At 58.8% G+C, this 24,693-nt stretch overlaps 2 protein-coding genes across 5 annotated transcripts; one reads left to right on the forward strand and one right to left on the reverse strand.

The window, feature by feature from the left end:
• The first annotated feature begins 523 nt into the window (after nt 1-523).
• FGF22 (fibroblast growth factor 22) lies at nt 524-5,726 on the forward strand. 4 transcript variants are annotated; one of them, XM_075037438.1, is made up of 3 exons: nt 524-895; nt 4,617-4,716; nt 5,024-5,726. In XM_075037438.1, exons 1-3 carry the CDS (start codon nt 628-630, stop codon nt 5,244-5,246), a joined length of 591 nt encoding a protein of 196 aa, XP_074893539.1. In that variant the 5' UTR covers nt 524-627; the 3' UTR covers nt 5,247-5,726. The 4 variants fall into 4 exon arrangements, with proteins under 4 accessions (XP_074893539.1, XP_074893538.1, XP_074893541.1 ...); XM_075037437.1 differs by having other exon boundaries at nt 5,021-5,725; XM_075037440.1 differs by having other exon boundaries at nt 4,617-4,720; nt 5,024-5,724.
• A 2,497-nt stretch (nt 5,727-8,223) lies between these two features.
• Nucleotides 8,224-17,918, reverse strand: RNF126 (ring finger protein 126). The gene is made up of 9 exons (XM_075037711.1): nt 17,784-17,918; nt 14,445-14,503; nt 12,848-12,911; nt 12,071-12,312; nt 11,398-11,466; nt 11,243-11,312; nt 10,919-11,012; nt 9,773-9,888; nt 8,224-9,539 (listed from the first exon to the last, which is right to left on the reverse strand). The coding sequence occupies exons 1-9, from the start codon at nt 17,856-17,858 to the stop codon at nt 9,390-9,392; spliced, it is 939 nt and encodes a 312-aa protein (XP_074893812.1). The 5' UTR covers nt 17,859-17,918; the 3' UTR covers nt 8,224-9,389.
• Nucleotides 17,919-24,693: the final 6,775 nt, after the last annotated feature.

A 24,693-nucleotide genomic window follows, 5' to 3' on the forward strand; every position in this document is an offset into this window, starting at 1 on the left:
CGGCGCGGTGCACGCCGGGAGCGGTAGTTCCGCCGCGCCGGACTACAACTCCCATGGTACAGCGCGGGCGCGCCCTGCGCGCCGCCTGGCGGCCGCGCCGGCCCCGACGGGACGGGAGGGGACGGGACGGGAGCGGAGCGGGCGAGCACGGTGGGGAGCACGGCGCTGCCCCGCGCCCCTCCCGAGCCCGGCACGCCTTGGGCCAGACCGCAGACGGACACCACCCCCGGGCCCGGGGACCACGGCAGTCCCGCACCCCCCCAAGCCTCTCCCCCCCTACCCTGCCCTGCCCTGCCCGAGGGCCCCGGTCCGGTCCGTGCCCCTGACCGCCCGCCCGACGCGGGAGCCGGTGGGGACCGGAGCGTGCGGCCCCCCCCAACCGGGCGCCCTGCCAACGACGAGGGCCGGGAATCCGGGGCAGCCGTCGGGGCGCCGATTTATGAATGGGAGGCCCCGCCCCGCCCCGCCCATTGGCCGCCGCGGCCCCCGCCCCGCCCCGCCCCTCCCGCCGGCTCGCCCCGCGCTCGGGCCGCCCGCGCCGTCGGGGCCGGTCGCCGCCGCCGCCGCGGCCATGGCCCGTCGCCCGCCGCCCCGCCGCGCCCCGCCGCCCGCCCGCCGCCCGCCGCCATGAGGCGCGGGGGCCCCGCCGCCCTCGCCGCCTGCCTCGCCGGGGCGCTCGCCGTGCTGGCGGGGACGGGGCCGGGACCGGGACCGGGACCGGGACAGGGGGCGGGGGCGGGCAGCACCGCCTGGGGCGGCCGGCGGCCCCCCCGCAGCTACGGCCACCTGGAAGGCGACGTGCGCTGGCGGCGGCTCTTCTCCGCCACCCGCTTCTTCCTCCGCATCGACGGCGGCGGCGGCGTGGAGGGGACGCGCTGGAGGGAGCGGCCGGGCAGTGAGTGGGGCCGGGGCCGGGGCCGGGGCCGGGGAGAGCCGGGGCCCGGAGCCGCTCCCCGCGGCCGCGCGGTGTCCCGCCGCCCTCCCACCCACGGGGGGCGAGAGCCCGATCCCGCCGGGGCTGCGGCGGAGGCGGGCGCTGCCGGGGCCGGGCACGGGGAAGAGGGCAGGGCGGGGGGCGGGGGGGGCCGAAGGCTGGACGGAGGCGCCCCGGGAGGGCGGCGGGACCCCCGGGACCCCGCTGTGCCCGGTCCGGGGAGCGCCCGCAGCTCCTCCCGCCCAGCAAAAATCTCTGCCAAAGCCTTTCCTCCGGCCGTGCGGGACCGCAGGTCCCCGCTGTCCCCTCTTGTCCCCGCTGCCCTGCTGCCCCCGCTGCCCTGCTGCCCCTGCTGTCCCCTCTGTCCCCACTGTCCCGCAGACGGCTGGCCGGTGCACGCAGCTCACTCGAGCACGAACGGTTCCTGCTGCCCTTGCCCCCGGGAGCCCCTTTCCCGAGGTTTGTCTGCCCACCGCACTGAGGAAGCGATGAGAGGTGTGCAGACACTAGTGTGCTCTGTCTAGGGACCCCGTGTCACTTTGCCAGCTCTGCCCAGTGCCTGGGGTGACCTGGGGGGGTCCCTCATCCCATTTCGTCCTGCCAGTGCAGACAGGGGGGCTGCCTCCCCTGCCCTGGGTTTTGGGTTATCTTCATTCAGCACTGGAGGGGATCTGATCGTTCCCTTTAAACATGCTGGGGAGGATAAAGGCTGAGGAGGAGGAGGAGGAGGGATGGAGGGACTGAGGAAGCTTTGGGATGATGCTGGTCTCAGAACCGAGCATCGGTGAGGCTGGCACAGGAGACCGGAGCAGCCCTGTCGGAGGGGACCGCAGAGCATCCACTGCCTGCAGAGCAGGTTGGGGCTCAGCACAGTCTGAGGGCACGTGTGGACTGCAGGGACACCCGTTGCGCGGGGACCTGGGTGGGCACAGCTGGCAGCCCCTGCCACAGCATGCAGAGGGGGGGACTCCTTGCAGCCTCCCCACGGGCTGCTCCTGCAGAGGGGCCCGGGGGGCTCACGGGACCGGGCAGCGCATCCTGGGGGGGGGGGGGAACAGAGAGGGCGAACGCTGCAGGATGTTGGTGCTGCCCAGGCTGTGCTGTGATCTGGAGCTTGGGAACAAGGAGGCAGGATTAGGCCTTCCCCTGGGGCTGGGGCTGCGTCTGCTCCACCCTGCAGCCCTCAGGAGCGGCCGCGTGCGGTGGTGGGAAGAGGCAGCTGCGGAGGCCAGCACCAGGGTCCCCGCGCCAGCGGAGAGGCTGCTCCTGGCACCGGGATCCTGCCTCGGCTCCAGGGCCGCCTGCTCCCACCCAGGCCCCCTCCAGGTGATGGTGCCGTGAGTCCTGAGGGGACACGGCACCCACAGTACAGCTGCAGGAAGGGTCAGGGCTGCGAGCCCAGCCCCGGCACCTGTGGTATCGGCCCATTTCAAGTGCTGGGTCCCTGCACCCTGGGAGTGGGAGGGGGGCACCAGGCTGGCAGGACAGTGGCTGGACAGGGCGGGGATGCTGGGGGCCTTGGGAAGGGGGAATGCCTGAACATCCCTGGGGGGCCCTGGCAGGGCACTGGGGCTTGGGATGGGAAGGATGCTGCGGACGGGAGCAGCATCCCCCAGCCCGTGTCCTGGTGGCAGCGGGGGCTGTCCTGTCTCCTGGCCAGCGCAGGAGGATGTCACCCAGCCAGCCACAGGACAAAGGAGCCCAGCCCAGCCCAGGGAACCCTCTTGCGGTGTCGGAGGCTGTCAGGAGTCCTGACCGGGCACGCTGCCAGTGCCAAGCACCCCAACACGCGTTCCCTCGGCCGTGGGGCCTGGCAGGTGGAGTGGCTCCAGGCTGTCGCACGGGGCTCGCTCTGGTTATCGGTGCGGCAGATAACCTGCGCTTGGGCTGGGCTCGGGCTCTGCTCCTCAGCCTTCACAGCAGCTGCCGGACCAGCCCTGCCAGCGGCTGCGGGGTGGCAGGGGCTGTCCCAGGGCTTCCCCTGCCTCGAGCCCTGCACCTGCCCCAGCCTCCCTGGGACCCCGCTGGGGCAGAGGGTGTGAGACTGGGAGCACTGGGAGCTGCCTCCTGGCTGCTGCACGGCCCTGGGCTGCTGCCCCACGCCTGCAGGGACCCATCCCCCTGCAGAGCCAGGCACTGGCCGGGCACCTGTGAGCAAAGCAGGGCAGAGCCGGCCGGGGCGCCGGGAACAGCAACAGGGGGGTTATTTTTAGAAAAGCAGAAGTTTTATGTTATAAATAGCAGCAGCTCCAGACGGTGATCAAGTGGGATGGATTCGCAGGCATTTGCTCAGCCCTTCCCCATGGCTGCCGCTTGTCAACGGCTTCGCTGGGCCGGGCCCTGGGTGCCGCGGCCGGGTGCTGGCGGTAGCACAGAGGCAATTGGGCTGAAAATCCCCTCTTACACATGGCCCCCAAGGAGCCGAATGCTCGGGAGCCCTCACGCTGCCCCGGTGCCGTATCCACCCTGTCCGCTTCTGGCAAAGGCACGAGTGCCCCCATGCAGGTGACGCCCAGGGAATGCCGGCTCAGCCGGGGTGTGGATGCCTGGTGAAAGCCCCTGCCCAGGGGCTGCAGCCCCCCGCACCATGTGTGCTGCTGCCAGCCAAAGCCTCCGCACATCCTCCTACCCCGGCTGGCCAGGGCAGCTCCTGCTGTGGCTCACACCCTGCCCGCTGCCCTGCCTGCATCTCTGCCCATTGGAGATTCCTTCTCCCCTTCCCCCAGCACCATGTGTGCGCCCGGCGGGCAGCAGGGCTGGCCTCGGCACTCCGGGCTGGCCGGGCATTGGCAGGTGCGAGGCAGTGCAGGAATCCAGAGGCCCTGATGATGCTCTGGGTGTTTCCCCTGTCAGAGCTGCTGGTCTGACCGCATGCCTTTCCCATTAGCGGCTGTGCTGGGAGCTCGGTGGCCGGGCACACGCACGTCAGCCCAGCCATGGCCGGGCCCCGCTGCGGCTTCCCAGCCCGGCTGCAGCCGCCTCCTGGGCTCGTCCCCACGTCCTGCAGTGCTGCCGCATCCCTCCTGCCCACGGTGCCCGGCACAGAGCTGCGCGTCCGTGCTCCTGCCAGCTGGGCTATTGATACCAATGTCTGTCGGCAGTACCGTCCATACCGTGTTGCTGCCCCTGCAGCCCTCTGCCCAGGTGCCTCCATCCACCGTAACGCAGCTGTGCGCTGTCACTGCCGCCCCCCCCGCGCACACTCTGCCCCTCCAAGGGCCACGCCGGCCTCGGTGCCCCGAGCGCGCAGGGGGCCGGGTGCTGCGAGAGGCAGGTCGGGTCGCCAGGGCGCCACCGCAGGTGCGTTCGGGACAGATGCACGGGCAGAGCTGCCCATGAGGGGAGGATAAACCCGGTCAGCACCGGGCAGAGATTTGTTCCAGGCAAATGGATGTTGTGCTTGGCATCGCTCCCACGCAGCCCGGCTTCTGGGAAGCAGCTGGGGACTGGGGAGGAGAGGAGTAAAGATCAAATCCTCCCCTGATTCCCCCCTCCCGCTCCCGGGTCAGGCTGCAGCCCTCGTTCCCGCCGTCCCTCCCGCTGCTTCGGCGCCGGGCGAGGGTCAGCGGCGCTGTCCCTGCGGGGCGGCACTTTGTGGCCACAGACCCGTCGTCAGGGCAGGACCCCTTGGGGAGGTCACCCGTCCCTCCCCGGCTCACCGCCGCGCTTCCCTGTCCCGTAGGCATCGTCGAGATCCGATCGGTGCGTGTCGGCGTCGTGGCCATCCGGGCGGTGCACACCGGCTTCTACCTGGCCATGAACAAGCAGGGGAGGCTCTACGGGTCGGTAGGTCGGACGCTGCCTCCCGGGAGGGACCGGACCGGGGTCAGAGGCACAGGGCAGAGCTGGAACGGGGGGTCCCAAACCTGCCGGGACCGGTGCCCAGGAGCGGGCTCCTGGTTTCCCGTGCCCTGACCGGCTCCCCAGCGGGGGACGGCACCCACAGAGCCCCTCTGCCCTCCAGGGACCGGGGAGGAGCTGGGGTCCTGGCCTGCCCCGCTCTCGGGCTCCGACCCCACCGGAGCAGGGCGACGATGGGCCCCGGCCGAGCGCAGCCGCCCCTCACCCCCTTCCCTCTCCTGCCAGAAGGAGTTCAGCCCCAACTGCAAGTTCACGGAGCGCATCGAGGAGAACGGCTACAACACCTACGCATCGCTGCGCTGGCGGCACCGGGGCCGCCCCATGTTCCTCTCGCTCAATAGCAAGGGCAGGCCGCAGCGAGGGGGCAAGACGCGCCGGCAGCACCTCTCTACCCACTTCCTCCCCATGCTCGTCAGCTGAGCCCCGCGGGCGGCTCTGGACCATCCTGTAGGAAAAAATGGAGAAGAGGGTTATTTTATTTATGTACATACCTTTTTTTTTTGCTATTTATTGTTTTATTTTTAAATGTATGGCGCACGATGGATGTGGAAGGCAGATACTCCAGACACAGCCTGCAGCCGTGCAGGGACGTGGCTCTCCCCACCGTCCTGCCGAGGCAGAGCCGGCCCGGTGCAGCCTGGGGAGCGCAGCCGCCACGTGCTGCCGGCGTCGTGCCCCTGCCTGCGTAGCCCGAACCAGGTGGCCATCGCTCTGCTAATGGCATCTCTGCAGGGGCTAGGGCTGGGACGGAGGCTGCAGGGCTGGGACGTACCGGCAGGCTGTGTTTGTCTTGTGTCCAAGCACTCGTGGCAATTAAAGCTGTGTTCACGGTACGGAAAGGGGAGTGAGTCTTGGAGCTTTGATGGTGGGCTTGGCTCGGGCCAGGTGGGGTTGGCTCTCCCGGGGTCGTGGCTGCAGCCACCAGCATCGTCCCTGCTGCTGCCGGTGGGGAGCCTGGCTGGTCCCCGCCACGTCCAGCTCCTCATTGACCCACACCCTCACCCGAGTGTGCGGGCAGAGACACATCCAGCCCAAAACCTCACCCACAGGAAAACAGAGCAACGGCTGTTCAGCGGCACAAAGGAGGGAGCAGGAAAAAGCAGCTGCCGGCGGCGGAGAGCCTGGACCCTGCGCTAGCACCACAGGAAAGCGCTCGCACGCGTGACCCACAGCCAGAGCAGCGCAGCTGCTCTGAGGGGGAGCATCCCCCGGGAGGTGCCAGGCTCTGTGCAAGGGGATGTGGCCCTGGAGTCCCAAAGGGACAAGGCAGAGGGGGATGAGGGCTCGAGAGGGTCCCTGGTGCCAGAGCAAGAGCCCGGTCACAGCCGAGTGTCCTGCTGCAGCATTGCAGTGGGCTCTGCAGGACGAGGAGGTGGGCAGCACCGCAGGAGCCAGCCCGGACCCTCAGGCAGATGCAGCCCTGGGGCTGCCCCTGGCTGGGAGGAGCTGGGACACTGTTCCCCACTCATGTGCAGACCCTGAGCCAGGACATCATGAGCAGAAAGAACCAGACCCGCTCTGGGGACCCATCCCCAGCGGTAGTACTTGGGCCACAGATGCCCACTCAAGTGGCTGGTGCCTGATCCCTGCCCTGGATCAAGACCTGAAGCATGGTGGGGCATCCATCCCCCAGCCTCCCCAGGCTGCAGCCAGTGCCCCCAGCCTGGTGCTGCCCCCCCCCAAGCCCAGCTCCACTCCATCCTCCCCAGCAGAGATGGAGCCAGGAAGGAACCAGCTGGGAGGACCAGTCCCTTGCCTGGAGGGGAGCACGGCCAGAAATAGCATCCGCGCCTTGGCCTCCCAGCCAGGGCACGTTCCTGCGCCGCCCTCCGCACCCGCTGCAGCGAGGCATCGCAGCCTGGTCACTTTGTCACGTCAGACATGAGCGATGGCCCCAGTGAAAACCACCAAACTTGTTCCATTTCTTACCCAACCAGCTCCAAACGAGTCTGTGAGAGGGAACAGCCACCGTATTAACTGTGTGGTGGCTGCGGTGGGCATGGGCACGGGCACCAGCACGGGCCGGGAGCAGCCACGTACCCACCACAGGCTTTGCTTCGCCCACTCAAAACCCACCCCGAGCACTGCTCACATGTGAGAAATCACCCCCCAAGCTCTGGAGGAGCTGGGAACCTCGTGCCGCAGCCAGCAGCTGAAACGCAGCAGGAGAAGGAAGGTTTTTCCAGGTCTCCCGGGCTGCGTTTCAGTGACTAAACAGCAAAGCCTTCCCTCCGTGCCAGCCCAGCTGATGGGCACATGCAGGCTCAGCCGGGGACCTTCCTGCTGCCACCCACCTCCTAAGCCCAGGATCCTGGTGGCAGAAGCTTCTGGCTCAACCTCTGGCGGAGGATGAGCTATTAACCCTGATATACCAGTCCTGAGATAAACCCTCGTCCCGCAGGCATCCACCCGCCGAGATGAAAGGCGCCGCTGGGCTGCCCTGGCTGTGCTGGCAAAGCCAAGGAGGAAAAACATTCCAGGAGAGTTGCTCAGCGCTGGCCGCGTGGCCTCGACAGGCTTGGCAAAGGCTGTTGCCATCCACGCTGGGGATGTTTTCTCCAACAAACATTCTCTTCTTATATTCCAAAATGGCTCAAGAATAGCCAAACAAGGCGCCTGCTTTCCTCCTCCATGGGAGGCACGTCCCTTCCCAGAAAGGTCTCGGGAGGAAGGGCCAGGTCCTCAGGTGAGGCTGCTTTGAAAGACACCAAAAGTCTACTGGTACCAGGACCTTGAGTGCCCAGGGAGGAAGGCCAGCACCTTCCTCAGCCACTCCCAGCCCCCTCGCAGAGCCCCAAAAGCCAGAGAAGACACAGGGAGACTCCCAAGCTGCTGAACCCTCCGTCCATCCCCCCCCCCGGGCAGCCCCCACGGGGGCAGGCTCCCCACCTACTGCTCTGGCATCTGCCACAGCAAGGTCCCGGCCCACAGCCTCTGGAGCGCACAGTGCCATCACTGACACCCGGTCAGCGGGTCCGGGAGATGCCCTGACTGCCCAAAGTCCCTGCAACAGAAAGGGGCATCAGTTGACATCTGTCCCGAGCCACCAGGGCCAGCCATTCAGAGCCACGTGCCACCACCTTGCTCTGCCTGCCGGCTCTGCACCAGGCTGTGTCCCAAAAGCCCAAGCAGAGCAGAAACCTCACCCACTGCTGCCCACGCACACTCCTCCAAGGACATCTCCTACCCCAGCGCGCAGCCCTGCCCTGTGCTCCTGTCCCAGGCTCCTCTTGGAGCTGGCAGGGCTGTGCCAGAGATTCAGCATCACAAGACCAAAACCAAAGGCCCTCGTCGAGAACACCAAGCAAAGCCAGGTTTTTGTTCCTCTCGCGCCTCCCAGCCCAGGTGAGCGCAGACACAGGCAGCAGGTCAGTTATTGCCTGCTCCAGTCACATTCTTTTCACTTCCCAAGCTCCAGCTCTGTCGCAGAAACTGAGTCACAAACACACCTGGATATTTGTCTCTCTCTTCTTTTTTAATCAGCTGTATTTTAAGTAGCTTTGAAATACATTTTTCTCCAAACTGTATTTCCTGTATATTATTTGATCACAATGATATCTGGCTGGTCCTTGCTCTGATGCACACCCAGTCCTGATGTCAACACAGTGGAAAAGTCCGCTCAGGCTGAGAAAAGGGCAGGACTGCAACAGGGAGGTGTAAAAAATACAAAAGACCAGGCAAGGATGCTTTCAGTTGCAATCCTGTAGCCAACCACTCAACGACCTGCAGGCTGGCAACACATGTACAGGTGCTGGTCATGTCGGAGTCTGGTACCCAGGGCTCACAGCATGCCTGTGCTCAGCATGCAGGAGGGCTCGGACAAGCCCAGCCTGCCCTGGGGTGAAATGGGATGGCTCAGCACAGCAGTCTCCGGAGAGCTTACCCTGTAGTTTTTCCTCAAATCATGCATAACATCTCATTGAGCTGAAACGTCCATTTATTTAACAGCAGTAATAATTTAAAATTATAAAAACCCCTTTCAGTGTTGAGTATCAGAAGGGTGAGGTTACAAAGAAAAATAAATGGGACTTGAGATGGAGAAGGGAAGGATAATGGGGTCTATTTCAAGAGTTCATGTTTTCAGTGACAACTATTGGCCCTCTCCAGCTGGAGATCCTGGGAGGGAGGCAGTATCATTACGCTTTCATTTTAAAGACTTCAATCTCCAAAGCAGAAGAGATAGTATCCAAGGGGAGGAGGAGGAGCAAAAGAAATAAAGAAAGGAATCTCAAATTCAAAACCATACAAACAACCTTTCCGTTCAGAATTGCAACCGCTAGCTCAGCACCTTGGGTTTCCCATCTGTGGAGCGCAGCAGCCTTTCACTGCAATGGTTAAAAGTCCACGCGGCAAAGGGATGTTTTTATTAATAGACAGAGCTCTTTCCCCCCCATCACAGAACTTGAGGCTTCTCATCTCTGAAGGACCCAGAGTCTCCGTGTCTTCAGAACGCAAAAGGGAATTCTGGGGGCACTGCTTCCCCCTTGCTACCCTCCCCTCGCTCTGCTCTGGAAGCCCCTTTTGTTGTTACCTTGGCTGGGGAGGGAGGGAGGACAATGGACAGGGCCCCAGGGACAGAGGGTTGGATTAAGATTCATGAGTTGTTCGATGAGTTTTCGTTACTTGGTGAGCTGGAGGAAGAGGAGGAGGAGGATGATGAGAAGTTCATCCCCGTGAGTCCTGGGGGGTTTGTGGCAGTGTTTTGTCCACTTAAGCTTTTCCGGCACACAGGACACGTGTCATGCTTTGGAGAGCAGACAAAAACAAAATAAGAAATATGGGAAACAGGATTAGAAACACGATACAGGAGCTGCACTCAAGGAAAAGGCTAGGATGACACTCCTTCCTCTGATCAAAGGCTGCTCGTGCTTAGGCCTCATCATGGAGGTATGAAAATATTTACAGAGGACAATAGTACCACCAGAAAACACACCCAAGTGCAACAAAACCCAAGTCACCCACTCAGACAGCACTAACCTGTTCCAGCCAAGGGACTATACAGCTGTTGTGGAATAGGTGATTGCAAGGTAACTGTCGGACATTTTCACCGACTGTATAGTCTTCTTTACACACAGGACACTCTAACCCAGAATCTGTACCATAAAGGGAAAGCAAAACACAGCTAAACAATTGTCCTGGTTTTGGCTGGGACAGAGTTCATTTTCTTTCTAGTAGCTGGTATAGTGTTATGTTTTGGATTTAGTATGAGAATAATGTTGGTAACACACTGATGTTTTCAGCTGTTGCCAAGTGATGTTTATATGAACTCAAGGATTTTCCAGCTTCTCTTGCCCAGCCAGCAAGAAGGCTGGAGGGGCACAAGAAGTTGGGAGGGGACACAGCCAGGACAGCTGACCCAAACTGGCCAAAGGAATATTCTGTACCATCGTGCCTAGTATATAAACTGGGGGCAGGGGGCAGATCACTGCTAGGGAACTAACTGGGCATCAGTCGGTGAGTGGTGAGCAATTGCACTGTGCATCACTTGTTTTGTATATTCCAATTCTTTTATTATTATTATTGTAATTTTATTATTGTTATTATCATTATTATTTTCTTCCTTTCTGTTCTATTAAACTGTTCTTATCTCAACCCACGAGTTTTACTTTTTTTCCCTTATTCTCTCCCCCATCCCACTGGGTCAGGGGAAGGGAGCAAGTGGCTGCATGGTGCTTCATTGCTGGCTGGGGTTAAACCAAGACAGCAATAAAGGAGAGAAGGACGCTCAAAGCACCCGACTTGGGATCCCATCACCTTTTCCCCTTGCCCCCATGGCTGCTTCATCCCTGCAGAGAGGAAAGCTTGTGACTCTGCAGTTCCTACCACCATCACTCCACCTCTCATTGCCCTGGGTTTGCTTCATTGTTCCCTTCCGCTTTTTCATCTATATCCACACTGAACTTTTCAGAACAGTTTGCCTCCCCAGGGCAAATCCATCCAGTCTACACTGCTCTTTTTTTTTGTGTGTGCAAGTATAACAGAGCAGTACTTCAGCTTTCTCCCCTCTTTGAAACGTCTTAGGCCTTGAAGGTACCAGCAGACAAAATTAAAATCCCAAGAAAACGTTAAACAGAACTTTCACAGAGCTCTTTGTGATTGATTCCCTGGAGGATATATACATACCTACGTGTTCCTGTGCGATTTGTATAGTGGGGAGGGCCTGGATCTTTTCTTTGTCTGCTGGCGGCGGTCCAGTGTTTTCAAACTGATTTAGTAACTGAAAAAACAATAGGCCACAGAAGGCAGAAGGAAGATGTGAGCTCAGCAGCACACAGAATCTGTTCATTTATTGAACCAGGGCACTTGAACCCTGCACCACCTGCACTGCGGACCTTGTCTCCCATTTCTGCACCTTCAGTGGTTTGCCCCCCCACATCACAACAGGTCCTGGCAATTTTGCAGCACTGCACACAAGGACAGGAGACCCCATTGTAACACCAATTTTACCTGTGTAATAATTGCATCCAAGCCGTTGGCACCCCATGCGTAGTCCATTGGATTTGAATGCAAGACTCCCCTTTAAGAACAAGGACAACAATTAAATTTGGCTGGGAGTACTAACACCACCACTGTCAGAAGGAACAGTACATCTTCCAACTCACCAAGGACCTAGTCCTAGGTTTGGTATTGTTGTAGGTGCAATAATTCCGTTGACCAGCTGCTGAATAATTCTGAAAGACAAGAAAACCAGGATTATGTAAGAATTAGTGTCTGCTAGCTCCCAGTCCAGAAACCTGACATAGAATGAGCGGCTAAATACTGTCACATCATCAGGGGGAAAAGAAAAAATATCCTGTAGCAATTGCATCTTATGAACTGATTATTCATTGATAAAGAGAAGTTTCAATATTTTATTTGTAAGGGGATAATTTCCGAGATGATGGCAAGTGGTTCTCCAGGGTGCAGCTAAAGAGACATTAGTCATGCTGTCCAGTGTTTTCTCTCATTTCCCCTCACACCAAGTACAACATTTTGGCAATAGCTGGTAACAACCAGGGAATGCGTTCTCATTGCAGGTTTAACAGTCAAAACTCCCAGCTGCAGCTTGCCAACAGCTGCAGGCCCAGCTGAAGCCTGAGCATCCAGCAGTGTGAGTTCTCAGGGGCAAAGCCAGGCACCTACGGAAGAGTCACACTGGAGAGCTGTGCTCAGGAGCGGTCTTTAAGAGACTGCTCCTCAAACTGACGAGAACAAGGGACAGGCTGATTTTCAGCTAACTCTCATCAGTGAAAAATAACAGGACTTCCTCCACAAGAACCTGGCAGTTGTTCTCACCCTTCTAGTGTGGGAACTCCCTCGTGCCTGCCAGCGGCACGGCGTGTGGCGAGACGGGCTCGGGGCTGCCTTGCACCGTATCGATGCCGAGACTGATGCTCTCGCTCCCTCCGGTTCTCAGAGTCCCTGTTGTCTTCTGACTGCACATTGGGCCCGAACGGAAACTCAAAGCTGTCATCAAAGATCCCAAAGGCAAATTGGCCATAGCCCTGTGGCAAGGTGAATAAGTGCTGATCCACATTCTGCGAGGGAGAGAATTCAGAGAACAGATTGTAATGAGGAGAGAAACAGCTCTTAGCTTTCACGCCTGGTATTTCACCAGCCTTCCAACAAAGACTAGTCTTTTCAGATTCCCAGCAACTTGGCCAACACAGGTGGATCAGTGCACTCTCAGAAGCAGCTTAGTGAGGAACAGACACAGACTGAAACTATATATGAAAGTAAGAAATAACTACAGCTTTCCCTGGTTTCTTTAGCTGCTGCATGGAACTGCTGCCTTTTAAGCTAAGGCTACTGCATAGCAACACACCCAGACAGCTCACTAAATCCCAGCTTAGCCCCCTCACAACAAGAATAAGCTACAAGTGATGGTCCTATTAAAAACAAGCAGTAAAAATACAACATGCAGAGATTTCAGGAGCAGCATGCAGATGATATTAATACCTCCTTTCGCAAATTTTATCATAATCCAGGGAACATTTAAACAACGTACTAATGGAAAAATACTTTAATTCAATGTCAAAGCAGAAATTGTTGGGAAAGAGAGAGAGGACTTACCTCAAAAGGATGCCTGCTCTGATCGCTGGCTGATATAGAGGAGCTGGTCTCATTGTCAGCATTCCTGTGAAGAATGAAGAGCACTGGTAAGCCTCGGAAGCGTGCTACAAAAAGATTTTCCCAGCTGAGGGGAGCAAGGGACGTAAGTCTAACAGGAAAAGTAGACACCACAGCTGCTTGGTAACAGCACAGAGAAAGCGACCGATTCATTTTTGTGCAGAGGTAGAGGTCGAAGGGATCTCGGAGGTCTGCTCACCTTCCCTTCCCTTCTGCCCCAGGGTAGGGTCAGCTCCCTAGAGCAACTAGTATGCCCTCAGCTGCTGAGTTTCTAATTGTCCTTATCAATTTTCATTTTTCCCTCCCTGCAACCTTCATTTTCTCACATCTTCACCCATCTCTCCCTACCCTTTTAGATTCTGATTTCATGAAGCTACACAGAAGTGACTGAACCATGATGTCAAGCAAGGATTCCCTACACAATTCACCTCAAACAAAGCAGCTAATCCTCTGGAGCACCAGGAAGAGAAGACTTAAGGTACAAACCCTGGTCACTATGACCCAAACATGCTTAAGTCTAATCTTGAATCAAAGGAACTTCTCTATTGCAGAGGCATGTGACCAAACAGGACAGATTATTAGGAAAACTCTTAATGCTGTTAGGCTTCTGCTTTTAGAGAGCTGCAGGAACATTTTCTGCTCACTATCCAGGTCTACGCTGTGACATTCACAGTACCAAAAAACTGAGGTTCAGCGATTACACGACTGTCCCAAGGTCACAGCAAATCACCAATACAGTTAGGATTAGTCAGGATTGATTTTCAGCCTCTAAGGTTGGTGTAGTCAGACCAAACGTCACCTTGTCAGTATACAAAGCTCAGTCTGTAAAGACCACCTCTCTCAGTGGGCAGCAACACACATCTGGCACACCCCCTGCGCAGCTCAGTGTGCCCTTGCACTGAACGCCTGCCAACCTGCCTGCACACTGCCTGTCCCAAAGCCAGTCACAGCCAAGGTCCAGCAAGTGTATCTGAAACATTTTAAGACATTTCTCCTACTCTTGCTTGTTCTGAGACTGCCAGAGAGCAGTCCCACTACTGAGTCAGCAGTAAAGCACGTGAATGCAGATCTCAGCTGCTCCAGTGCAGAGTCCAAAGTCTCAGTCAAAATGTTTCATTGTTCGTACTCTAAACTAAGTTATTAAATTATACACTGAAGCATACGTACGCTCTCCATTCTGCAGATTCCTCTCTCAGAGGGTTATCTCTACCCTGATGACTCAAACCAGTTCAGAGCTACCACATCCCATATGGAAAGACTCTCTACCACGTTTTTTCGTTTGTTTTAAATCAACCCATTCCTCCCCCGCCCTTTACCAGCAACATATGACACTCAGCATTCCCATGGCTGATTTACCTGTAGATGCAAACTATGCAAATTAAGCACTCTCTACCCATAGTGAGGAAAGATGAGCCAAATACTGGGCAGAAGTAGTAAAAATTGTATATTCGGTATCCAGTCTTGCCTTTTAACTAGAAAAAGGAAAAGAGCAAAGCAGACTGCGTTCATTCCAGCAACAGCCTTTGGGGCAGCACATTACCTTGGCTCTTCAGGAAGTTCTTCAATAAAACCAGATTCACACCGTGGGCAAATATAGTCCTATGGGAGAAGAAATACTGAATGAGAATATAAGTGGTACATAAAAGCTGCAAAGAGTGCCTTCAGTGTGATGGGGTGGAAGAGTCCTGCAGCCCATCGTCCCAAACGCATGCCACGATGATAGAGTCAAAAAGACCCCAAACCACCGATAACTGCCTTCGCCAGACTAGTGAGGCAAATTGTTAAGCTTGAGTCTGTTTGGAACTTGGCTTTAGAAAAGATTTGGATAACACTAACTAATCCCCAGTAGAGACAAAGCATTAGATAACATCTGATGTAGTTCTGGGTGAAGTGAAAGCAAAACCACTGGCCTTCCCAGAAGAGCAGCACTCAAACACTAGTTTTTAAATAGCTGTGTGTTTTGGAGGCCTTCCCCTGCCCCCTCAACGGACCAAACTGTCCTAATGAAAGAAACAAGGAGGGAATTGCAGCACAGGCTAATCACAGTGTCACTGTCACTTAGGAAGGACCGAATGGAAAGCTGTTACTAATGTAGTCTGGGGTTCACACCACACAGAGGTCAAGGAGACACAAGAGGGTCATTCTACAACACACAATACCAGAATTTTACACTCCCACGCTCAACACTCATTACAGAAAGCTACTGCCACCCTAGTAGCCTTTAACACTGAAGACTGAATATGCTGGAACAAACAGCCTGTGCATGAAGAAGCAGGACTCCTCAGGAGTTTGCGACGGTCACTTTTCCTCACAATTCCTGGTGTTAGCGAAGAATTTATACTCCACAACCATACAGTTGTAGTGAGCAGCAGCCCAGCACGCTTAAGATCCTGAAAGGAAATTACTTCACTCTTCAGCACTCGAGAAGAAGCAGTGCCACGCAGCACCGCCAAGTCAGAAGAGGAAGTGACAGACCCCATACCTAACCCCAACCACGGCCGAGGCGGAACAGCCACTGTGGGCAAACACAACTGCTCAAAACCCCGCGCTGGCAAAGCCATGCTCACCATGGAAGAAATTTAAGAGTTTCTAAAAATAATGCTGCTTCCCTTTACTACTGCTACATTTGAATTGGCACAGGCCCTTACACAAAGTCAAGGGACTCCCCAAAAAAGAGGATGCCAGCCACGTGGGTTTGCTCTGATAAGACATCTGGGATCGCTCCTCCAGCCACCGCAGAAAAACCCGATAAGGTCCAAGCACAAGGCAGCAACGCCAGCGATCCACTCAACGCTGCCCCTGCCTGCCCAGCAAGATAAGGAAGCAGCAAACACCAAGACCTAGAAACAGACTCAAGAGAAGTTGCTGCTCCCTCTTCTGTGCAGGACTCTTTAGATTTGAGATTGTGAAACAACTAGGTCTACGCAATTTACACAATGTTTGATTTCAAGAACATTTCTACACCATCCAAATTCTTCTCAAAGTTGGTTACCAGCACACGGGCACTCCCATGTCCATCATGGAAAATCAGATCAATTGCCTCTGCCTTTGAAATACCCCCTCCCTGTTTTACTTTCCATCAATATGGCAGTGGGGTAAATTATCACGGTAGCCACACTCAAGAGCAGTGAGCAACTTACTCCTCGCAACTCTCCTTATTTCAGGGAGGCTTTTTTGCGTGTGTGCTTACAGACAACTTTGAACACAGGAATCAGCAAATTCCTCTGCAGCTGGAACAGCACAAACATCAAAGTTAGTTGTTTCTCAGGCTGTTTGAATCGCTCCTTTTGCAGCATATGCTACGGTATCTCCAGTAGCTCGGTCTGCAAACAGTAAGTGAAACCAAATGAACTTGGACCCCCCAAACAAGTTCATTAACTAGCAATTAACTAGACCTGAATCAACAAAAGCCGTTGTCCACTCCCTACCACAGTTCAGTGCGTTCACTGCCAGATGTGCTCTGCTGGCACATGCCCAACATGGGGTGTTTAAACAAAAAATAAACAACTGATATTTCTAGGTTACAACCTTCAGCTCCTGAGCCACTTTCTCCAGCCTGTCTACATATTTACCAGGAGCATTATCAAGAGTTTTGTCCTCACACTTAAATACAACCTGGGAGCTTTACCGACAGGGCCAACGGAGAGGGCAAAAGGACAAACAGCGCGCCACAAAACCAAACTGACAGCTAAGTCTAATCAACCATGGCAGAGAGACACCAATGCTCATAATCGGGTGACTTTTAAAATGCAATAAACGCTAACAAAAAGCAATGCGTTATTCTGACAAGATGCTGTGAAAAGTTTCAGGACAAAGAGAGACTGGCAGGATCCCCCAAATCGAATTTAACGTCTTGCAACATTTGGCAGGTGACCAACAGAAAATCTAGCTGTGACCCACCACAATGTTTTAGCCAATTCCTTTCCAACAGCCAACACTCCTTTTCTACCCACACCAGGAAAATATGACTCCTCACAAGCAGGGGTTTTACTCGACGACTAAAGCACGTCTGCTCCTGCGCTGCACCTAGTCTACAAAGCACTTCTGCGTTAGTGAGTGGAAACGATGCGTGCGTATCGTTCCTGTGCTTGCCTACGCCTTAGATATTATAACCCGTGAAGCTTTTCTCATTTAAATCCTACTGAAAAAGAAAAAAAACCCAACAACACAAGAGCCCCCCCCACCCCCGTTACCCCAGGGAGCTTCTGTTCTCTCGGGACAAAGCAGCGGGGGGGTATCGCTGCCCCAGCCCAGGGGTGTCTCACTCCTTCAGCCGGCTGGAGACGGGGAGTCGGCGAGGAGACCCCGGGAAGGGCTGCTGCAGGCCGGGACCACCGCCCCCACCCCCGCCCGGAGGCAGGGCCGCTCGGGGGGCTCCCTCCTCTCCTCCCTACCCGACTGGAGCACCCCAAGGGCCGCGGCCCCGCAGACAGCCGCGCTGGGACCCCCCCCCCCGCCCGCGCAGACAGCCCCCCTCCCGCCGCGCCGCCCCCACCACACCCGGCGCTGGCTCCGCCGGCTGCTTCCCCTCGACCCGGGGTCGCACCGTTTCGCCCCCCACCCACGAGCCCCCATTCCCTCGCACCGGAGCCCCCCCAGCCCCTCCTAACGCCCACCCCAAGCCCCAACGGCCACAGGCAGGACCGTCCGCCCGCCCGAACGCCCCCCCGCCGCATCCCGCTCCCCACCCCGACCCCTCCCTCGACTCTCCCCGCCCTGACGGCCCGACCCCCCCCTCATTCCCCAACCCGCCCCCGGGCCCCCCCAGGCCTCACCCCCACGTGCCCGACCCGCCGGGGACTCCCCCACCCGCCCTGGCCCACGCCCCCGACTCCCCCACCCCGCACCGGACAGCGGCCGGACCCCCACCCCCGCTCACGGGCAGGCGCGGGGCGATCTCGGCCGAGCAGCAGTGGCAGAAGAACCGTCCCGGCTGCGGTGAAGCCTCCGCCATCTTCCCACCATCCTTTCCCCCCCGCCCCTTCCCTACCCCGCCTCACCCCGCCCCGCCCAGCGACGCGCGGCGGAGGACGACGGCGGCCAAATGCGGACAAAAAAAACAAAAACGCGGGTGAGGCGGTAAGGGGTGGGGAGAAAACGCTCCGGGAGGCGGGGCAGGGGGCGGGGCTTGGGGAGGGGGCGGGGCCGCCGTTGAGTCTCGGGGGGACGGGGGTGAAGGACGGGGGACCCGGGGCCCCGAAATCGGGGGCCGTCCCCCTTCTATTCCCTTAGGGCTGTGGGGCTGGGGACATGGGGAGGGAGCAGCACTGCGGGAGGAGGAAGAGGAGGAGGAGGGAGTTCCTGGTGAGGAAGAGCTGCAGCTGAGACCTGCCTAGTCTGTCCCTGCATTTGTTCCCATTCCCGTGCCTTTTTTTTTTTTTTCCCCCTTCTTATTTTTTAATAAAGTCGTGGGAAGAGGGCTTTAAAATTTCAGCGCAAAAGTTGAATGTTTTATTTTCTTTTTTTTAAAGGGGGGGGGCGAAGAGATGGGGAGAGATTGAGCCCCCTCCAAAATGAAGAAAAAGTGGTTTTACAGTCAAAATCCCCAGATTTGCTTAAAGTTGCAACAGCCACAAAGGAACGTGAGTGTTCCATTTTAGCAAAAACCTCTCAAGCGGGGGGTTTCCCCTCAGTTCTCCCCGTGGATGTTGACAGGTGCCAGAGAGATTTTGGGGCCGGGGGGGGATATGAAGTCTTTATTTCTCAAGGTTGTTCCTTCCCTGGCTGAGTCCCTTGGGGCAACTCAGAAATGAGCCGGGGGCCCAGGCTTGGAAGTGTGCTGAAAATCCCATGCAGGGCTCGGTTCAAGCCTGGCCTGTTCCCCAGGCTGCGGCTTTTGGGGGAGCAGGGGGTCCCCCTGGTCCTCGCAGGGTCCCTGGCACCGGGGGCCAACGCTGCGACACTGCAGAGCTGGGCTTTTGGGGTTGCAAGGCTGCGGGGTTTTGGGGTTTCAGGGTGGCAGGGCTGTAGGGTGGTGGGGTTTGAGGGTTGTGGGGCTGCAGGGGTTTGGGGTCTCTGCATGGTGAGGTTGTGGGGTTTGGGGGTTTCTGGGTGATGAGGCGGAGAGGTTTGGGGGTGGTGGGGTTGTGGGGCTGTGGGGTTTTGGGGTCTCTGCATGGTGAGGTTGTGGGGTTTGGGGGTTTCTGGGTGGTGGGACTGCAGGGTTTGGGGGTTTGAAGGTGGTGGGGCTGCAGGGTTGTGAGGCTGCAGGGTTTTGGGGTCTCTGCACAGTGAGGTTGTGGGGTTTGGGGGTTTGAGGGTTTCTGGGTGGTGGGGCGGTGAGGTTGCGGGGTTTGGGGGTGGCGGGGCTGCAGGGTGCCCACCGGGCCGTGGCACCAGCCCCGCTTCCAGCAGGTGGCATCTCTGGGCCGGGTTTTGCTGCTCCGGCTGTTTCTGGCAATGGATCCGGCTGGGGAGAGGTTTGTGAAGCAGCTGAGGAGCCCTGGAAAGCCAAGGTCAGGGATGCTCCCTCGAGGGTCTCCGCTCCCTCGAGGGTCTTCCCTCCCCGTGCCTGCTGGTGGACGGAGCGTGGGGACAGGGGACGGGGGACAGGGGACGGGGCTGAGATGCCGTAAACCAAGCGCCGGTGGGAAACGGTCGGGTAACGGCTCGGTAACTGGTCTGCAGCTTCTGGAAGGGCTTGGTCATAGTGTGGAAATTGCAACTGTGGGACAAATTTGCAGTCGTTTAGTCGCTGATTGATGATCCCAGATGTTGATAAGACATGTTAGCAATTATTTACAACCGGTGAGGAAAGTGCTACTGAGTCCTGCAACTCCTTTCTTCAGGAGGTGGGTCTAGACAACCTGGCGTGGGCCAGCCCCGGAGCCAGACAGAGCCCAGCTGCCTGCAGAGCAGAGCCTGCGGCTCTGGATGGGGCATTTCACACCCCGGGGGGAAGTTCCCTTCCACGCTGAGGACGTGGATGCGTTTCTCCTTGCCCTGTTTCATGGTCGGAGAACAAGTTGCCACTTGATCAAGTGGGTGCCGGGTGCCTGTGGGATGGGGAGGGATGGATTCGGCTCCACTGACTTTGTCCCTCTGGAATTCCCTGACGCAGGAACTGCGGAAGCTGAACGTGGCAACACTCGTCGGGATGCAAATGGCAACGGATATTAATGCACGTGGAGATAAGGGCGGGCAGGGCGGCCCGCGGCCTGCCGCCCCAACACCTCCAGCGCACAGCAGTCAAGAAGAGCCCCCCCACCCCGCCCTCCCAAGCCCCTCGGCTGATTGGGATGTGTTTGTGTAGGGAGAGGTGGCCCAGAGTGAGGACCCTCCATTGCAGGACCACCTTGCCCCTGGGCTCGGGGAGCACGGGCAGGTAGAAAGCTCCTTGTTAGAGCTGCGGCTCTTCCAGCACTCAGTCCATGCCCCACAACCTGTAGCCTCTGGGCTCACGCAGTCCCCTGCCCAGACCTCGACCCTCTGCATCACTGATGCTGAGCATGGAGAGGGGATTCCACGTGAGAGCCCTTCTCCAGGGCTTGAGGTTCCCGCTGCCCCCAGGCAGCCCCGTGCCCTGCCTTTGGTCCCGGCCACAATCCCTCCCCGCAGGGGACATGAGGGTGCCTGGGCAGACGCACCCCGTCTTTGCCGTCGCTCTGGCAGGGGCTGTGGACCCCGGGAATTGGGTTTCTGGACTTGGCTGTCCCCTGCCTGCCTGCTGCCTCCGAGGGAGCTGGGTCTGGTCAGGAGCAAATTTGAGTCACCCTGGGAAGCCAGCGGCTGGGAGGATTTTCCCACGGTGCTGCAGAAAGAAGCAAACTGCACCCTCTTCCGAGAGGACTGACGAAGAGGTGACACCTCCCGAATGAGTATCGATTCATCGTTAGACAGAGCCTGTTCCCCAAGCAGCCAGGCGGGCAAAGCAGCCATCCCCACTCAGGGAAAGCGGAAGAGAAAGAGGGAGGGGTTTGGCCAAGGGCAGCGGAAAATATCCTGGGCCTGTCATTGTTTGAGGGGACGGGATGGGCTGGGAGGCTCCTCCGGCAGCTCTGAGTCGTGATCCCACCTGGGCTGTGCTGTGGATGGGGGGACATGCCCCTCTGCAATCCTTGACCGGGGCTCACACCAACCTAGCCTCTGTCACAAAATCAGCGGGTGTTTGGGAGCAGAGGCGGCGCGGAGCTGGTGGTCCCTGCTGGCAGCTGGGGCTTCACAGGAAAGGCGAAAAAACCCCGGTGCTGCTCTGCACCATGCCGGTGTCAGGAGGAGGGGAGCAGCGGGTGCCACGTGGGAGCCATCCGAGGCCGCGGTGCCCCGTGCTGTGGTGCCCGCTGGCCCCGGAGCAGGGAGCATTCCTGGCAGCCCGTGTGGATGCGGCTGATGTTAGTCAAGGCCCGCTCCCGCGGCACCCGGTGCTGCCACTCGCATCGCCCGGGCCATGGGTGTTGGCGATGAGCTCACGTCCCGAGACATTACTTAATTCAGACAGTGCCACCGTGCCAGGTGCTGGTGGGGGGCGGCCGCAGGCCGCGGCGGTGCAGCCGCCGGCGGGCTCCGGCACGGGCGTGTGCGTGTGCGTGCACGCGCCCTGAGCGCGCGGTCTCGGCGGGTGCCAACGTGCCATACGGCCAGACTCGCCCCGTGGCACCAGCCGGGTGTGCGGGCACTGCGCCAGCTGCGCAGGGTCCGGTTCCCATCGCGCTCCCGTGGTCAGCACCGGGCAGAGGAGCCCATTGCCGGGGCCAGCCCCACGCCGGCGTGTCCTGCAGGGAGCACTGAGGGCTCCAGGTAAATCCTGCCGGTTTGCTGGCACCAGATCTGCAGCGTGCAGATAAACCCCAGACATGCAGGTGTTGCTGCCCGCAGCCGTGGCACTGCACGGGCGTGTTGCCGATGGCGCTCCCCCTCCGTCGGCACCGTGCTCATCGTGCTCTGCCGAAGCCTAGGGTCTCTGGCTTGTCGTGTTTCCTTTTGATGAGCGCGGAGGGATGGACGGCGACACTTAAAAAAGGACCTGGCTTGCCCCTCTAGCCCCACATGTTCCTGCCTCCCCGGGGCTGGGGGCAGCCAGGGCTTTTGGCAGATGCTGGCGACATCGGGTGCAGCTTCCATCTCTGCTGCCAACTCCCTGGTGACTCGGGCAAGTCATTTTCTAAAAGGTCTTAGCCTCCGGGCCCTGTGCTCTCAAATAAAGCGGTTGCTGTAGCTAAAGCCCACTCACTGCCTCCTCTCCAGCCCTGGCCGTGCCAGGCGGGGGATCCGGGGGCAGCTCTGAGCCCGGACTCCGTCCCAGGCTCTGCCTCAAGCCCTTGAAAGCACAAGCACCTCCTGGAGCCGGAGCAGCTTTCCAGCACGGTTCCTGCCAAGTGAGAATAACTGGTGCAGCTGGTCTCCCCGCTCCCCTCCACCCCACATTATATATAATTGCCTATTTTAATTAATAAATTGGAGGCCACTCAAAGGAAAGCGGCAAGATTTGTTACAAACACTGCAGGGATTGTCTGCCAGCCCCGAGCCAGTCATGTCACGGCGGATTTGAATCGGTCTCCCTTTGAATTCACTCACAGACAGATCAGGAGATTTACACCCCCCACCTCGTCTCCCTGAGCCTTGCACCTCCAGGCTGCAGGTCCGGATCCCGCCCCAGCAGTTATCCGGCAGCTCCTGATAACCTGCGAGCAGCGGGCGCGGGCTGAGCCCCGTCCTCGCCACCGCCATGCCAACCGGCTGCGAGGTCTAAGGGATGCTGGCAGCGTGCGGTGTGCGGCTCTGATCTCCTGGATCCGGGATTTCACCAGCAGGCAGGGGCTGGCAGCTGCTGAGGCAGGGCAGCGGTGTGGCGGCGTAGTGCCCGTATCTCGTAGCACGAGCTGTCCCCGCTGTGCCGTCCCGGCGGGGAGCCCACCTGCCTCCAGCAGCAGCGATGGCACGGAGGCTCGGGGGAAGTTCAGAGTCTCAGGGGACTGTTTTCGGGCTCCACCAAAAATTTCCCTTTTCTTTTGCTTTTTTCTTTTTGGATTCTTTGCTTTTCTTACGCTTGATTTAAACCATTGTTTTTCAAGGGAAATTTTAATGTGAAAAACATGTTTTATTTTTTTACTAACTGCAAGCCTGGGCTATGTAAGCAGTCAAGCTCCTCATCTGACGGGGGCTGGGGGGTGGACGGGGGCTCCGCGGGGGGACGTGCCCTGCGGCGGCTCTGCCCTTCACTGGCTGAACCTCCGGCTGCTGAGAGCCAGGGACCGGGGTCCCGCAGGGCTGCCAGGCTGGCGGGGCCGGGATGCCCCAGCCCAGCTCAGCTCAGCCTCGGCCACAGCGGCTGTCGTCATCGCAGCTCGTAGCAGAAACCTCCTCCTCTCAGCGAGGGCTGGTGCTGTGAGGTCAGACTGCGGGAACGGCGTCAGCCCGCTGGCATCCGTGGACCTGTGCAGGATCAGCCCCCCCAGTGGCTCTGTTGGATCGCTTCTCCCGCGACTCAGAGGGGCCAGGCTGGGCCCTCGGCGGGAGGGTTACCATCAGCCCTTGCTTACCCCACAGCCTGCGCCCCGCTGTGCAGGATAGCTGCTTGCCTTTGCTTTCCCAAACACGCTGCCCTCATCCTGGGCAGTGCTGCCCCAGCCGCCGGTGGGAGCCCCGGGCCCGTGGTGCTCTGGAGTCCTGCACCTGCATCGTCGTCCGACGGACTGACGGCAGGATGCGGCTGCAGGTGCTGCGTCTGGTGATGCAGTCAATGGGCAGAACGAGGCCGGCGTGTCCCACCCCTTCCCGAGCCGAGCTCTGTCCATGATGAGTGCTGGGTTATGGTGGCATGCTGCTCCAGGAGCACTCTGGAGAAGACCCCCTGAGCAAGAAGGTGGAAGAAATATGCTTAGGTGCCATGGGACTCTGCATCCTCTGTCTGGCCGGTATCAGAGGAGGGCGGCCAGCAGCCTGGCTGTCCCGTCCGGCTAACCAGCACGTTGCTCCCGGACCAAAGATCAGCAGAGCAGACGCTGCCCTTCCCGGTGCCGCTCTGCCTCCTCCAGCAGCACCTCTCCGCAGCCTCTCCGAGGAGCCAGAGAGGCTTTAATGACCCAGGAGGTTTTACCGACTCTCAGCTCCTCTGGACCCAGTTCAGCCCCACACGATTTCATTACATTTTACGGCGCTGCCAGCTCTTCCCTCAAGGCTCGGTTTGGCCCTTCCTTCCACCGTGGCAGAGGAAGCATTTACACTGGGGAAACCGCACGGCCGGCACAGCCGCTGACTCACGGCTTGTTTACACGGTGTGCCCGTGAAAGTTACTCAGAGAAGTGTCACGCGTGGCAGAGCCCAGCCACGCGAGCCCGGAGACACGGCAGCCGCCACAGCTCCTGCGGGGACAGTCACAGAAAGCACGGCTGAGCCGGTGCTCCCAAGGAGGTCCTGGGCACAGAGGCGATTCCTGCTGCTGTAGCTTCCCCACGGATGCTTGGAGCATCCTCCTCCTCTGCCCCTGTGGGATGAAGGACCTGATTTGCTCACGGCATTGTCCTCACACCTGCCCCAGCACCTTCCTGGGGGATGGATGTGCACCACTGCTGTTCCCTCTGCATGCACGTACACTGGTGGTTTTCCTGCATCATCTTCCTCGTGAAAGTGTTCCCTGCTTGGAGTAGGAGGTGGAAGCACTTGGTGCTGTGGGGAGCAACCCTGGCAGCAGCGTGGGGCTGTGTGGGGCTGCGCGGCAGTGGGGAGCCCCACTCTCCTTCCTCCCCGGCCAGAGCCGTGTCCTGGGCACAGCCGGTGCCTTCCCACTCTGCTTGTGGTGCGCCCGGGTCGGCCTGGACCCTGGCAGGTGACCCGTGGCTTGTGCAGGCATT

This window comes from Buteo buteo, chromosome 10 (genome assembly GCF_964188355.1).
Source record: "Buteo buteo chromosome 10, bButBut1.hap1.1, whole genome shotgun sequence".
NCBI classification, from domain to species: domain Eukaryota; kingdom Metazoa; phylum Chordata; class Aves; order Accipitriformes; family Accipitridae; genus Buteo; species Buteo buteo.